Genomic DNA, 16,819 nt, shown 5'->3' on the forward strand with positions numbered 1-16,819 from the left:
TCCAACTCCATTATTATTAATAAAACTACAGTGACATATTTTTACAATAGTAGTACCCAGAAATGTCAGTGCACAGATATCCACACATACAGGATACATATTTGCTGCTCTAATTTTTCTCTCTCACTCAAAAAGCTTTTAATTGTTATAAATTAAATCAAACACCGAGTAGGTCTTAATTGGTGTGTGAAATGCTCAACACAAGGGTGAGTCCTTAATGAGGACTTGAATTTAGTTATTTAAATGCAAGAGGGCAAGTCTCAAAGTCTGCGCTTCTGCACCACCAAAGACTAGGGAGGCACCTAAGTCCTGCTGATGGCTACTTCGTGACCACAGATCCCATCCTCTGGACCTGTGTCATCAGCCCAGGCACAGCCACACCATACTCGTACACTCCGAAAAACGATGGCTGTGTCAAACTGGCAACTGGGAACAGTTCCCGATTCATGCTAACTCCTGAACCATGTCTAGGAATTGCAAAAGGAACCTACTGGTTGACCAGGGCAAAGGCAGATCCAGGATCTCTCTAACAATTTCACAGAGATGATCTGAGTTATCTATATCTACAGGGCTGGGGCCCTGATACAGTTCCCTTCACTGGCACAGAAACAGGCTGCAATCACAGAATCACAGAATGATATGGGGTTGGAAGGGACCTCTGGAGATCATCTCCTCCAACACCCTGCCAAAGCAGGGTCACCCACAGCAGGTTGCACAGGAACGTGTCCAGGTGGGGTTTGAATGTCTCCAGAGAAGGAGACTCCACACCCTCTATGGGCAGCCTCTTCCAGGGCTCTGCCACCCTCACAGGAAAAAAGTTTTTCCTCATGCTGGGTTCTCACCATTAGAGTCTGAATCCAGCTTTTCCCGAGTGGAATGCTACCCTACTCCAGTAAAAGAAAACATCTTTCAGGCTGTTTGAAAAGCAATTTGATGAGAAAGAATGGTACAAGGGACCAAATTACATCAAATAGCAAAAAAAAGTAGACAACTTGGTAAGAAAACAAATGCATTAACCCACTCAATAGTAAGACACCAAGGTCCTACCCCAAATCCCTTCATTGCTCAACACAGCGTTTTCACCAGGAATCATGTTCAGCTGCCGACAGCATCAGAAGACACTTTTCAGAAGCAAAATGCTTCCCTTCTGAAGAAGGGAACATGGCAAACAGGTACTGTTGGTCCTACTGTTTAATTTCAGAAGTTGCTGCTGCGCTCCAGAGCAATTATAACCAAGTCACTCTAATTTATGATTGGATTTATGAAGACATGATAAAAAATAGGAGGAGAGTCAAAACATCCTACAATCACTCAAGGAAAAAAAATTAATATGTTAAGAATCAACTGTAAACATATCTCTGAGTCATCTTATTGATACATTTCTCTTCTTCATATAATGACATGTTAGTATGTTCTGCTTAAGAATCCACCCTTTGGTTTGCCTGCTAATTTCTTCTCTTTCCTGTTCCTTTTCTGAGTAGTAACTTTGAAAATTGTCACTCAAGATACTAATAAAATTAAGCATTTTTACTCTGTGAGCAGTTTATTTTATTAAAAGTCACCTGAGTGCAACCTCTTTAAGATGAGATTTCATTTCCACTCCCCATCATATAACAGGTCGACCCCGGTAAGTGCAAAAAGAGATTCACACATCCCTATTTAGCAAAGAAGAAATTTTAAGGAAGAGTACAAACAAAAGAAAGCAAACAATATAAATAGTCCCCATAGACCCTACATATCGTAATGTTGTCTCTGATGCAGATACTTTGCATCTGACAATCTTAGAAAAAATCTTATTGTAGTTTGCTAAAACATCTCAGGAAATCATCCACTGATACCATGATTTCAAAGCTTGTCCTTTCTTAAAGTATAAGGTCCACACTGAAAGTAGCAGATGAATACAGACATTTTTCTCTACAGGACCAGTAGTTCAGCTGCCAATCTACTGATCTCATAAATCAATAATCTCCCAAAGTCCCTTCCAACCTGGATTATGCTATGATCTGAGTCTGCAATATAGCAGGTACCAGTCCCTGTCTCTGCATTCTGTTTTGCTGTCCCCAAGGATTGTCTGGAGTCATCCCTCTCCTTCCTTATCCAGCTAATCTATGGCTGTCCTCCCCAACTCCTGCTCCTGCTGTGCATCAACTGAAGCAGCCACAGATGCATAACCAGGTTCTGGGATGAAATTTTCAGGAGTTGAATGTTTGATGAACCAAAAAGTGCATTTCAGAGCCTGTAAATAGTAAAAGATGAATGGGGCTTGTCAGAAACAGAAAGACCTCTGGAGAAACATCAACATCATCCAGATTATGCCTCAATGAAAGTAGAAAAGTCAGCGCTGCCGTTAACAAGAACCAACCTGTGCTTCCCTTTTGAGAGCAAGGGCGCAATGCTGAAACATTTCTCCTACCCAATGGCCAGAGCTGGTTTGTGGAAAACATCTACCATCCCATAATGGTAGTTGAGCGTTTTCTGATTACAGAAATGCCCTGGATGCAGCATCTTTTGCTGCTAATCTTCAGCTTTCTATGAGCACTTCCATTGTCTAATCAGAACAAGCATCCCTTGCATGATACTTCTACTTTTTCACTGGGTTCCTAGCAGAAGGTATCAGCTGGTGTCACATCTACTCCCAAAGAGAGCATAGAGCTTTCTGTCTCACATTGAGGGACACCAAAAGAATTAGTTCCCGCTAGATTTCTGCTTCTCAGCCATTCTTGAAATTTGGGCAGTCCTTAAGACATCTTTGGAGACTCCTGGAAAGTCAAATTCCTGAAAAATCAAGCCCAAACTACAGTAAAAATACAGATAAAATCTAGTTGGCCACATTTCTCAACAGAAAATAAGGTCCTATCTTCCAAACTAAGACCGAAATAATCTCTTTACCCAGGTAGATGAAATACCACTAACTCCAACTTTGCATATCTGCAACAGGAATTAACTATGAGCAATACATAAGAAACTGCAATAAAAATCATTATATATTGCACAGGATTTTCTCTTATTTGAACTAAGGACTTATTTATGTGTATTATTTTAATTGTACTAGAAATTTAAATGGAAGTTTCACACGTATTGTAAAAATTTGCAAGTAACAAAATAAGAGCAATATAGAAATGTATCCACACCACTGAAATTCTACACATAATAAATAAAATATTAGCATGCAAAGCTAAAGCAGCGCCTATCACACAACAAATTACAAGCCAAATAATTCAATGATCGCAAAGTAAAAATAAATTTAACAAAAATTACATAAAACTGAAGATAAGGCAATGTACACCACTGTAATTTGAAGGTATAAATTTGACAGGAAGACATTAATTAAACCACAGAAGCTTTTTAAGCTGAAGAAATTCAAAGTAAATACTACACATCAAAGAAACACAAAAGGACTAAGACACAGAGGTTAATAGCTAAAACATTCAAACAACCTTAAATCTGCCTTATGGTAACCTAATATAAGGTCTATTCTGCACTTACCTCCCTTCAAATCAATTAAAGTATGAGGAGTTTTACTATTGAACTTCCTGAGGGTTCTGGGAGAACTAAAGCTGCTGCACTTCTACACTTCCATACGTGAACAACTTAACTCTCATTTAGCATAACCTGACTTTGGAAATTCTTTTTTTTATTATTGAAAATGTTGTATATCTTAACCAAGAAAATCAAAGAAAAGAAGGGAAAAAAATTATCATTCTGTGAAATGGCATTTGAAGTGAGCTTTTGACTCAGGGCAACCAGAATAACTCTTTCGGCAAGAAAAAAATTTCAATGCTTTCCACTGAATACCAACCACAGGGATAGGTCATTAAATAACATTATTCCCTCAATTAATTTTGGTTGTGCTGTTCTGGGAAAAAACAGAGCAGATAAAAATGATTCACACACAAAAAAATTCTTAACATATTAGAGCATCTCTTTGTGATAACCGCAATTTTTTACCCTGGAGTAAATGTAACATAGCTCACCTTTCAATGAAACCGAGACAAATTACTTTGCGTTCACTGCACAACAAAGGCATCCACGTAGGCAGTTACCTGGAGTGGTTATTATGCTATAAATCCACACCTGGCTTACACTGAGCTAATCTGTCCACGTAACCATAACGTAAATCAAAATCATGTCGAGTTTGAATGAGTCTCCGTAGCAGTTACCCTTTTCTTTAAGAATACCATATATAGCAGAGCTCTACCAGGCGGAAAAGTACGATTATGGTATATTTTTTTTAAGTAATCTATTTTATGGAATGCGATTAAAACAGCTTTACTCTTTAGCAGAACACAGAAGAAGGATGGGATCACTCTCTCTCCTCTCATCAAGGAAGTAAAAGAAAACTGAGAGATGCTAAATGACTACATAGACGCAAAAAGAGATAAGAAGGACAACAAATAATAGTGTTAAAATTAAAAGAACATTATAAATACTCAAAGCAGTTCACTCCTGGAACACCCTTCCAAATGAAAGACTGGGACAGACATGTTGATGATTTAACCAACATCAAACAGCTACATAACTTAAATACAGGTCAGTGGGCCCATGGAAGATTGCGCACTATCTGGTTATGGCCACAAAAATGATCAGAAGGCTGGAACACCTCTGCTGCTGAGAGAGTTGGGGGTGTGCAGCCTGGAGAAGAGAAGGACAAGGGATGATGCTTTAAACTGAAAGAGGAGATATTCAGACTAGATATAAGGAAGACACTTCTTACACTGAGGGTGGTGAAACCCTGGCCCAGGTTACCTAGATAGGTGGTGGATGCCCCATCTCTGGAAATATTCCAGATCATGCTGGACGGGGCTCTGAGCAACCTGATCTAGTTGAAAATGTCCCTGCCCATGCATGAGGGTTGGAATAGATGCCACTTAAAGGTCCCTTCCCACCCAAATCATTCTATGATTCTACGGATGCCTAAGACAGCAAAGACGGGATTCAAGTCATCATGCTTCAGCTGGTTATAGTACAGATGCCTCCACCTGAGCTGGTCACTCCCTTGCAGCCAGTGGAAGAAAAACTCATTTTGGGGGGCGCTATTCACCTGGTTTAAATTTCTTTTGACATTCATTATGAGAACGACATATTAATGTCATAATTAATGACAAATTAAACATGCAAGTGCCTGTTTTACCTATAAAACCGTAACTCTGTGTATTGCTGTAGCACTACTTGCAGCAGCAATTCAGCAACACGTACAGTCCCTTCCAGTGCTCTCTCCCAGCTCTGTACCTGGTACAACGTAAAGCAAAACCAAGGTTTTTTCTCCCCATATTCTCCTATTTGGTGTGGAAGGAGAAAGAGCAATGAGCAACCTAATCCCATGTGATACACATTCACCAAACAAGCCTTACAGAGGGAAATGCATGATGCAGGGTACATCCTGATTTACTGCATGATATTTTAGCAATGCCTACTTGTATGTGAATAGCTGCAACAGCCCATCCTTTAAAGCCAAGTCTTCCCCAGAAGCATATATGCTAACTTTGTGCTAGTGTGGCTATGATGAAGTCGGTCAAATATCATATTGAAAAAGAACATTTGTTTGTTCAAGTTACACAGACACAACTAAAGACACAGCTGGTGCCACAGATCTTGAGCACCCAAGCACAAAAGGCTTTTAAATAGTAGCGTGGAGACCAAGTGAAGAAAGTGAGATGCTCCTCTTTCTGAGTCAAAAATCACAAAATTACCTAAATGGCACGTCAATGTCATTCATGCAAAAATTGCACTAAAGATAAATGCACACAATTAACCAAAGAAGTCCAATGTATCCCAGGATTCACACAAAATAATATAAAATATTCTGTACTGAAAAAAATAACCTGTGTAAATATAACCCTTGTGTTTAATTCTCATAACTGACAGGTTTATTTAACAACACAAATCTGGCAAATTCAGACGTTACATCCCTTTTCAAAACTGCAGCAATGAGAAGCTATTGAATCCTGTGTACCACACCGCTACCTTTTACTAGAAATAATTATCCTGTTTTATTACACAACTTTGAATGATTCCTCAGAGCAGCATCCACACATAATCCTCTGAATAAAGAACCTCTGGATTCATTTTTCATTTCGGAAAGGGAAATTACGGTATCAGCAAGAGAAGTCTCCTTCAAGCCTTATTTGCATTCAAGAGGCTGCCAGTTGGGTAAAGTTTCTCCCCATTTAAGTAATTCTGTTTCCCAGCAACCCGCGCTGTTGCCAGGAGAAACCCCGGGGAGAGCTTCCTCCGCACCCGCCCCGCCGCAGTCCTGGGGGTACAGCTTTGTGCAGCGCTGCTTCATGCCAGCGCACACACCCGACTGTGAGCCGCATGCTAAATAGTCCGCCAGGAACTCCAGGGACTCCAACAAGAGATTTTTTTAATTATTTTTTTATTTTTTTTATTTTTTTTTTGGAGAGGGCTTAGTGATGAATGACGTAGCCCTTTTTATTGCAATGCAGTCAGAGGTGATAAGGCAGCACAGGGTTTTTTCATCAGGGTGGTGTTACCTGGGGAGCAGCATTTGACAGCTGGATGTGCAGCTCCGTAAACATATTTCCTGTATGCTTTTAATCTATCAAGCATGGTGTGTGCATGTAACTTCCTTTTTGTTGTTGTTTTCCAGCTGCCAATAGCAAAAAAGCACACACAACAACAAAAAAAAATCCCCTTAGATTGCCTTAACCTCTGCTTCTCCTTGCAACACCTTCCAAAATGTAAACGGAATGTGTGGTTAAAAAGGAATTCCTGTTTTTCCAATGACAGTACAATATTTATAGTTGTACACTTGGCTGGAAAACGAGCTGTTTAATGTTTAGATATAAATACCTGACAAGGTGCAAAAGAAAAAAAAAAAGAAAGAAAAAGCCATGGCATGTTATTACAGGCAGGATTTCCAAGCAAATTTCATCTCACACCTACCTGTAAAGATGTTGTAAGCACGGATTTCAGAAGTTGTCTTTCAGACAATACACAATTACTGGGGGTGATGTGCTTCCACAAGGAAACATATTCTGCTTTACATCCTTTCTGATTTGACTCTGGGCGTACGCAGTGAAATTGTAATGAAATTTAATAATTTATGGAAATGGATGGCTTGAGTGTATTTGACGCAGAGATCGTCTCTTAGAATGAAGAAATAAGTAATTAACTCTTCTGAACTAGAAAGGTAAATTGAAATTTGAGAAACACTAGAGCACATGTGACATCGTTACTCAACATGCTCAACATGCTCCTGAACTGTACTTCAGTGGAGGTCAGATCTCGCATTTTTTGGCCCATATTCCATATAAACTTCAGTAAAAATGGGTAACTAGTTTTCTTTATGTAAAACACTGTTTCAGGTAAATAAAGTGCTGGAAAACTTTAAGAAATTAATCCTTCTAAACCTTAAGAGAAACCGTATTTCCTTCGTAGGCTTTGAGTCATAATCTCACTCAAGAATGTCTATTTTACACCTACAATACAGTGATATTAATTTCATGTCTGAAAAAAAAAGGTTTATATTTGCCCACGATTAACAGGTTTTTTAACCATTAAAGGAAAAAATATCTAATATTTTTCATTTTATTCCTTATGTACTGCTGAAAAAATATCTTACAAAACTTCAAGCTTACATTTTAGTTTGCAATTCTATTGCAAAATCTTGCACCCTGTACAATTCGGCAAACTGTCAGCATATCAGGGAAAATCTGTTTAAAACTTCTCAACCTAACACTGCATACAGATTTAGGCACAGAATAAGCATAAGGTATCAGATTTTTTTTTTTTCCCTAATTCTGCACAGTACAAAGAGGCTACAAAAACATGGAGATTTCCATGACACACTAATTTCCAAGTATCAAGGGATCAGGCTGTCCCATTCAGCAGTCGCCTGTTTTGCCATTTGCCCTTGGCAGGAAAGTACCGATGATTTAAATAAGTTGTCCAGTGATCCCAGTCCAGTGATATCCAGTATGCCCTGTCAGTGCGCTGACCCTATATCATTACAAGTCAGCACAATTTAAACTTTAATGACGACACAGATTCAAGCTGTTGAAAAAATTACTGGATGATCTCATGCCCATGCTCACAGGGATCTTTGTACCAGGCCACGAACATAGATAAGAAAAGTTACAGTCTTTTAGTCTCAGCACCTTTCCATGTGCCCATGGGAGCAGACGCAGGCCGGCCAGCCACCTCCTCCAAGGGCAGGGGATGAGACAAATGAGAAGATCAGACCACAGGTCACTAGTCTGACCACAATAATTTCTGTTAGTTGTTTTAAGAATGGTAAAAAAAAGATTAGCATGGGCAGAAATTCCACTAAAACAAACAGGCTTGTTTGCAAGACAACTTAAAGGGTTATTTCTGCTTCTGACTGCTCATTGTGTTTGGAAACTATTAAGCTTCAAAAGATGTCCAACTAAATGCAACATTAGAAATAAACTGAACATCTCCTAACGGGACATATGATAGCTAAAATCGTCTCATTTAAAAATCTCTTGTGAAACAAACTCCCTGTAAGAATCTAAAGTATATTCTTCATGCATATACAGTCAACTGCGGTGGAATCCAATCTGTCTATACCCTGTGAAAGCCAAGTGCTACTTCAGCAGACAGGGGACAGAACAGGTCCCCTGTAAGAGTAAAGTAGTTCCCATAAAATACCTGTTCACGTTCTGCATATCTTTAATGGAAAGAAGTGTGTCTCTGAAGGAAGAGCAAGTGAACCCTGTTGTCAAACTTCTCCTTAGGATGTCATTTCAGCCTCCCAACAGAAGAGGATCATCAGGATCCTGAGGGAATTCTGTAACTGCTGGAGTATCCAAGAAAAGATGGACACTGCTGATACCACCACAGCTACAGCTAAGAGGATTTATGGAATCACGGCACAGCTGAAGTTGGAAGGGATCTCTGGAGATAACCTAGTCCAACTGCCCTGCTGAGAGCAGGTTGCTCAGGACTGTCTCCCGTCAGGTTTTGACTATTCTCCATGGATAGAGAAGCTAAAACTTCTCAGGGCAACTGTTCCACTGTTCTACCAACCTCGGAGAAAAAAAAAGTTCTCTTCTTATGTTAAAACAGAATTTCCTGCATTTCAGTTTGTGCTTGTTGCCTCTTGTCTGTCCATGGGGCATCACCAAGAAGACTCTGTCTCCATCTCCTTTACTCCTTCCCATTAGTTATTTATACTCATTGATAAGATCCCCCTGTGCACCATGTCCCAGCTTCACTGAATTTAGGCAGAGACTCCTTCACTCAAAGATCATGTATTTGTTTTAAAAATATCAAGGCCACTAAAGCTGAAATATTCCTGCTACCTCTGAGGACAATCATAATAAAACAATGAAACCTATCAAAAGCTCAATTTCCTATGCTCACTAGCCACGTTCTTCTCCAGGTGTCTCAGCAAAAACATTCCCTGCAACTTTTTCTGGAGTTCAGTATGTCAAGTTGAAGTAGTAATTCCACATAGAATAAATTCATATTGTATGACTTTAATGTAAAATATACAGACTTGGAACTGAATCAGATAGTTGAAGCAAATGCAGATCAATTCGTAAGGTTAAAAACAGAAGCAGACATTATACCAATGACTTGAAAATCTCTTAGGTATGCAGGAATTAATCACTTAAACACAAGTGCAACACCTCAACCCAAAATGTTAGTTATGCTTTGATACACAAACTGAGTAGGATACTCAGTAGATACTGAGTAGGAACAAGACTGCAGTTGACACTATCACTAGGAAAATTCTGTGTCTACTTCTGATATGCAGAACTCAAGAAAGACCTTAAGTAATTCATGACAGTTTAAAGAAAAAAAACCAAAAATTAATAAATGATTGAAAATGTGCCTTCTGCTGACAGAATAAAAATTCACTTCATTTGGTTTATGTCTGGCTAAAGTCTTTGCTTTTTAAAAAAATGGGCGAACTGGCAATTTAATTGTGATCTAAATGTATTTCATGAAAAGCAGAAAATCCATACTACTGTGGTTTTCTTCTTCATGAAGAAAACTGCCAGGCTGTAATGGTTGGAAGTTGAAACAGAACAAAGTGGTTCAAAATATGCACCTTTTTAATGGAGAGTTGTGAAACATTGGAACAATTTATGAAATTTTGCAGTGGTTCCTCAGTCAAATGACATTTTTAATCAATGTTTTCTTTAAAGAGCATGATCTGGTTCAAGCAAGAATTAATTCACGGAAATGCTGTGCTCCTTTTCATACAGAAGGTCAGACTAAAGTTCACCGTGACCTCCTCCATATTTGTAATTATTGCTCTATTAATCTATAAAGCTAAGAGGCTTAACAGGTTTAAACAAACGTTAAGACTGTCTACTCATGAGCTGTACCTTTACTGCCTCAAAAAAGTAAACCCACTCTAGATGTGTATGTTACAACGCAAGTACCTCTGCTTGGAACATAGCTGAGACCACAGAGAGAGAGAAGATATTTCCTGACAGCGCTCAGTGGGACCAGTGGGACAAAACATTATTTTAATTTACTATATTCTGCTATCTCAGGCCATCTAGAAGAAAAAAATAGAGAGTATGTGTATATATATATATATGTTATTATACAATGTCTTGCACAGGAGGTTCCCTCTACATTATTAGGGCTCCTTGAGTAGTGCTCCTACCACTATCATAAAATAAAATAGTCAATTAAATAGACTAAGCAATATATACTCACATACTCATAAAACACAGCCATGTTTCACCAGTAATGTAACTAAAATTAATTCTGAGAACTAGACTTATACTAGAAAGGTAAAAGCAATTAATAATACAGGATTTTACTGAAAAGCACAAGATCGTATTGCACCATTATACAGAAATCATATGAAAGAAATAATTTTCAGAAATGAATGCAGCAGCTCTACTGCAAGGAAACAAAACAGCACAACAGACTCTAATTCCCAGACTATGAAATTTGTTGAAGATCAGATAAATCCAACTTGATTACAAAAAGAGTAAGTGAAGCTTACCAATGTTTGTATTGTTTTCAGCTCACAGTATGGTATTTTATCCCCATTTAACCGACTACTACAAACAGAACCCTTTGTATCGCAAACCAACTACTTCCAGTCACTTCACAGAAATCCATATAATATACAAGGTTTAACTGCATAATTTTATCCTCCTCCATGGGGATAGCAGCAGTGGCAGCAGCCTCATCTTTGAGAGCTGCACTCTGGCAGACCTAGTTGCTGCAGCACAAGGGAAGGAGATGCAAGAAGAACTGAGGAGCAGGAGAGCAACGGGATCTTCAAAGAGACCACACCGACAGGAAGCTAAATGCTCTGCAGCTCTTCATCTAGGAGAGTTTCAGGGCCCTCCACACCATTGAAAATTAACATGGTGGACAACTCAGGTCACTAGATTAGGATCAATGCTAGTTACCACTTACAAGAAAGGTCTGGTAGATGTTTTCCTCAAGTGTCTGCACACTAAGGCAGAGTTTGGTTCACAAAGAAGAAGACTCAGATGTCCAAATGTGGTCACAGACCTATAACGTGACAAGAATCAGAGACCTGGCACAGCTCACACAACTTGAGCAGCGTCATGGATGGGAAGAGGGTACGTAGGATTAACCCAGAAGAACAGGATGGGGAGCTGCACTCTACTGAAACGAGGTCCTTGATAACACAGAGCTCCAGCGTGAAACTGAAGCCACATCTGCTGAGAGTCTCCGAGACAAGATCAGAGGGGAAACACTGGAGGCAGTGTGGTTTGGGGCCTGCTGTAGAGCACATGACCAAAAGGAGGTGAGTGTATGAAGCTTTCCACAAAGAGTGAGCAGAAGTCTCCCAACCACTGGCTCTGGTCCCCTTCGGAGATTTCAGTTCCCAGACGTCTGCTGGGAGGGTAACATCAAATTGTGCAAGCAATTCAGGAAGCTGCACTAATGACAATTTCACCAAAAGTGCCAGAGGGACCAACCGGAGGTAATGGCTGGTTGTTGACTGGCTGCTCAGAAGCAGGGAAGAAGCGGTGGCATTGCAGCAGCAGATGGCAGAGAGCTGCAGTGACACAAAATGACACAAGTTCAGGATGCAAAAAAAGGCTAGAAAGCTAAACAGCAGATTTAGCACTACGGACTTTCAGAGCTCAGACTTTGGCTTATTTAGGGAATTGCTTGGTAGAAGCCCCTGAGAGGCTGTCAAAGGGAGAAAGAGCCATTCAGGATAGTCTGAATCTTGACAAAAACTATCTAAGAGAGCTAAGGAACAAAATATCATGCAGAAAAAGCGAGAACTTCATCAGCAACACAGAGCTGCTTAATGGACTAAAATGCAGAGACAGCATACAAGAAGGTGAAACAATAACAAGCAACAAAAGGGGTATATAAAATGCCTTGACTATGCATTTAGGCACAAAATCAGAAAGGCCAAAGCTGGAGTTAAAACTAGCTAGGGACATAAATGGCAATCAAGAAACGATTCCACAAAAATGACAAGAGTAAAAAGACACTCATAACAATCTGGGTGCATTGATGAAGGGGAGATTTAGATTGGATATTAGGAAAAAGTTCTTTACTATGAGGGTGGTGGAACACTGGAACAGGTTGCCCAGGGAGGTGGTTGAGGCCCCTTCCCTTGAGATATTCACGGTGAAGCTCGACGAGGCCCTGGGCAACCTGGTCTAGTTGGGTGTCCCTGCTGACTATGGACAGGTTGGACTAGATGACCTTTGGAGGTCCCTTCCAGCCTGGACCAACCTATGAATCTATGAATCTATGAATAGAGGACAACCTCGAAGTAGCACAGACTAAAGTACTTAAAACTTCTTTTGCCTAAGTCTTCAGAAACAAAGACTGCTCCAAAACCTCTGCATGCACTGGTACAGCCAGAAAGAAAAGCAGAAAACAATGTGAGGAAAAACAGGTTATGACCACTTAGAGAAGCTAAATGTGTTGAAATCCAAGGAGCCACATGGAGTTTTTCCAGAGCTGGGAGGCAAGCTTGCTGGTGTGACCGTCAGAACACTCTGACAGATCTAGATATAATGATATCTAGAAAAATCACAGTGACTGGGGGAGATCCCTGATGATGAGATATGGGCTACAGTAACAGCCATTTTTACCAAAGGCAAAAAGAGGACTGAGGAGCTATAAGATGCTCCGCCTCAGCTCAGTCCCAGGAAAGATCATGGAGTATGTCCTCTTAGAAATTACTTCCAAACACAAAGAGAACAAGAATGTAATCAGGAATAGTCAACACATTTATCAAAGGCAAATGATGCTCGGCCAGCCGGGTTGCCTTTTATGCTGAAATGATTGGCTATGCAGATGAGGGCAAAGCAGTGGATGTAATACATGTTGACTTTAGCAGGGCTTCTGACACCATCTCTTACAGCGTTTGCATTTGGAAGCTGAGAAAATACTGGCTGAAGAGCAGGCGGCTAGGCACTAGACACGTCAAACTGGCAGGACCACCAGACTCACAGGGCAGCGATCAATATCCTGATGTCTAGTGTGTAGCAGGTTACCCCAGGGGCTGACGCTGGGGCCAGTACCATTCAATACCTTTAAACAATAACATGAATGATGCGACAGAAAACACGCTCAGCAAATTTGAGGGCAACGCTAAAAAGAGAGTGAGAGTGGATGTGCAAAACAGCAGAGCTTAAGTCCAACGAGACCTTGAAAAATTTCAGGTCTGTGCCAACAGAAACCTCATGAAGGTCAAGAAGGAGAAGTGCAAGTTCTGCAACAGTGCAAGATAACCTCAGCCCTGCTGGAAAGGACTTGCGACGTAAATTTCTTGTACAGCAGCACAAAATTATTTTATCTATGGAATTACAGAGCATAAAATGGGCCTGGCACATCTTTTGTCCAGGCTTTTATCAATAAGCAACATGAAGGTGCCACTTTAATCTAGGCAATGTGCTACTCTTGGTATTATCTCTAGAGTCCATTGTCCTAATAACATTAACCCCATCTCTGCATCCCTCCTTTGAGTCCACCTTTCTCCACATCAGACAGAATTTTCTTCCTGCTACCTTTAATTTCACCACTATCTTCTTGCTACCTTCAGCATTTTTCATAGATTCACAGATTCATAGATTGGTCCAGGCCGGAAGGGACCTCCAAAGGTCATCTAGTCCCACCTCCCCGCAGTCAGCAGGGACACCCCCTACTAGACCAGGTTGCCCAGGGCCTCGTCGAGCTTCACCTTGAATATCTCAAGGGAAGGGGCCTCAACCACCTCCCTGGGCAACCTGTTCCAGTGTTCCACCACCCTCATTTTACCCAGTATCTATACAATGTAAGATTTTACTATGGTCTCAAACACTTCTTTCACTGGTCTCATGCCCATTTTATTATTCACTTATTATTCTCCCACCAGCATTTACATATTTCATGTGTTTAAATATTTTCTCTAATGTCACCTTACAGCTGAAGCCTTAACCCTGGTCTTTTTATTCTGAGCATTGAAACCAGTTGATGTGTTTCAGCTGTGAGCTATGACTTGCAAGGATTTGGGTGGTCTTGTGGCCTCTGTTAGTCAGGAAGCTGCAGCAGAAAAGGCTGTAAGAGCTTTTTTGCACTGTCCCAGTTCAGCACAATCAGTGACAGGGAATTCAGCCTGGAGAAGGCTCCGGGGACACCTTATTGCAGCCTTTCAGTACTTAAAAGGAGCCTACAGGAAAGATAAGGACAAACTTTTTAGCAGGGCCTGTTGTGATAGAACAAGGGGTAAGGGCTTTAAATTGAAAGAGGGTAGATGCAAACTAGGTAGAAGGCAGACATTTTTCACACTGAGGGTGGTGAGACACTGGCCTGGGTTGCGCAGAGAGGTAGTGGCTGCCCCATCCCTGGAAACATTCCAGGTCAGGTTGGACAGGGCTCTCAGCAACCTGGTCTAGTTGAAGATGTCCTTGCTTATGGCAGGGGAGTTGGACTACATGGCCTTTAAAGGTCCCTTCCCACCCAAACTATTCTATGAGTATTTAACAGAAAACACAAGCATTAGGAAAATATGTTTAAAACCCTGAATAGGATTACTGTGGCCCTCGGTAAAAATTAAACAGAAAACTCAGATATGGCCAGAGAAATGTGCTTATTGGCTGCTCCAGCGATCGATTAATTCCGACCATTACAAGAGTGCACTGGAAATGTCATTCTGCAGCTTAAACGACGACACATGAGAGCTCCATTCAAGGTCTCTGCTGAAGTCCACCTCCCTGCCCTCCCTAACACAGGCGCGCCGCCATGACACCCCCCCACACGGCCCAGCGCCGCGCATGCGCATAGCTCACCCCGCCCGCACTGCGCATGCGCGGCCTGAGGGAGCGGCTCCGCCCCCGCCTCCTGACCGCCCCCCCGCCCCCCAACCTCCGCCGCCACCAGGGCGGGCCGCGGGAGGCCGGGGGGGGGGTCCGGGAGGGCTCGTCCTTACCTGCCACCGCGACGCGCTGGCTCCTGCCGGGGAGCGCTTCCTCCTTCTGCGGCAGCCGGGAGGTCGAGTCGCCCATCCTGAAGGTGGAGCTGAAGAGCGAGCGGAGGAGGCGCCGCGGCACTGCCGGCATCGCCCCTGAGGAGAATGGGGCGGGGGGGGGGGGGGGGTGGCGGCGGGGAGGGGTGAGCGGCCCCGGCGCGCGCGGGCCGTTGGGACGGGCGGCCGCGAGGGCGGGCGCGCGGCGACGGGGCGCGAGGGCCTTTTCCCCCAGCCCCGGTGTGGCGGGAAGCGATTGAGGGGGGAGAACCGGTGTCTGTGTCACCGCGGTGGGCACGGAGCCCCCGGTGTGGGTACGGGCAGGGGGGGGAGAGCAGCCCTGAGGAGAAGGACTTGGGGGTGTTGGTGGGTGAGAAGCTCAACACGAGCCGGCGACGTGCGCTGGCAGCCCAGAAAGCCCCCCGCACCCTGGGCTGCATCCCCAGCAGCGTGGCCAGCAGGGAGAGGGGGGGGATTCTGCCCCTCTGCTCCGCTCTGGGGAGAACCCCCCCAGTGCTGCCTCCAGCTCTGGGGCCTCAGCACAGGAGAGACATGGAGCTGTTGGAGCGGGGCCAGGGGAGGCCACGGAGATGCTGGGAGGGCTGGAGCCCCTCTGCTGTGAGGACAGGCTGAGAGAGTTGGGGGGGTTCAGCCTGGAGAAGAGAAGGCTCCGGGGAGACCTTGGAGCCCCTTCCAGTCCCTCAAGGGGCTCCAGGAAAGCTGGGGAGGGACTCTTGATGAGGGAGGGGAGCCCTAGGACGGAGAGTAATGGTTTTAAACTAAAAAAGGGTAGATTCAGGCTAGATAGAAGGAAGAACTTCTTTGGTGTGAGGGTGGTGAGATCCTGTCCCAGGTTGCCCAGAGAGGTGGTGGCTGCCCCATACCTGGAGGAGTTCAAGGCCAGGTTGGAGGGGGCTTTGTGCAGCCTGGTCTAGTTGAAGATGCCCATGCCTATGGCAGGGGGTTGGACTAGATGCCCTTTAATGGTCCCTTCAAACCCAAACCATTCGGTGATTTTAAGTAGCCCTTTCCTTGGGCTCTGGCTGCTGAGCTTTGTCCCTGGCCTTGCTCCCTGAGCTGTGACGAGCTGTGGGAAATGCTGCTTGCTCTGGACTCCCCGTGCACAGTTGTATCCAATATGGTTTTCCATGGGCTCTGCCTCAGGAGAGGTTTTTGTATTCGTGCCCCTCCTGCAGTATGTGTGCGTGTCACATCCACCCCCTGGCTTGTTGTCCATGCTCCTAGTTGAGAGAGGGAAGGATTGTACAAATATATTCAGCAAAACATCATGTGGTAACATATTTTATTGTACAATAATATCTTCCCGTCCCCCCCCACCAGTTTTCTAGTGATATACGCAGAACTGCCCTCCATTAACATTTAGCCAATGTACTATATCATGCTGGTCTT

General features: G+C 42.8%; 1 protein-coding gene across 2 annotated transcripts in view; it reads right to left on the minus strand.

The window, feature by feature from the left end:
- The window catches only part of MSRA (methionine sulfoxide reductase A), a 278,878-nt gene extending 263,365 nt beyond the window's left edge, over positions 1-15,513 (minus strand). The window contains exon 1 of one of the 2 annotated variants that reach the window (XM_074153499.1): positions 15,374-15,513. In XM_074153499.1, coding sequence (XP_074009600.1) covers positions 15,374-15,503 — 130 coding nt within the window. In that variant the 5' untranslated portion in view covers positions 15,504-15,513. The remainder of the gene's footprint in view (positions 1-15,373) is intronic. The other variant, XM_074153498.1, reaches the window with a different exon arrangement.
- Between the last annotated feature and the right edge of the window lie 1,306 nt (positions 15,514-16,819).

This window comes from Numenius arquata, chromosome 9, assembly GCF_964106895.1.
Source record: "Numenius arquata chromosome 9, bNumArq3.hap1.1, whole genome shotgun sequence".
In the NCBI taxonomy this organism is placed as follows: domain Eukaryota; kingdom Metazoa; phylum Chordata; class Aves; order Charadriiformes; family Scolopacidae; genus Numenius; species Numenius arquata.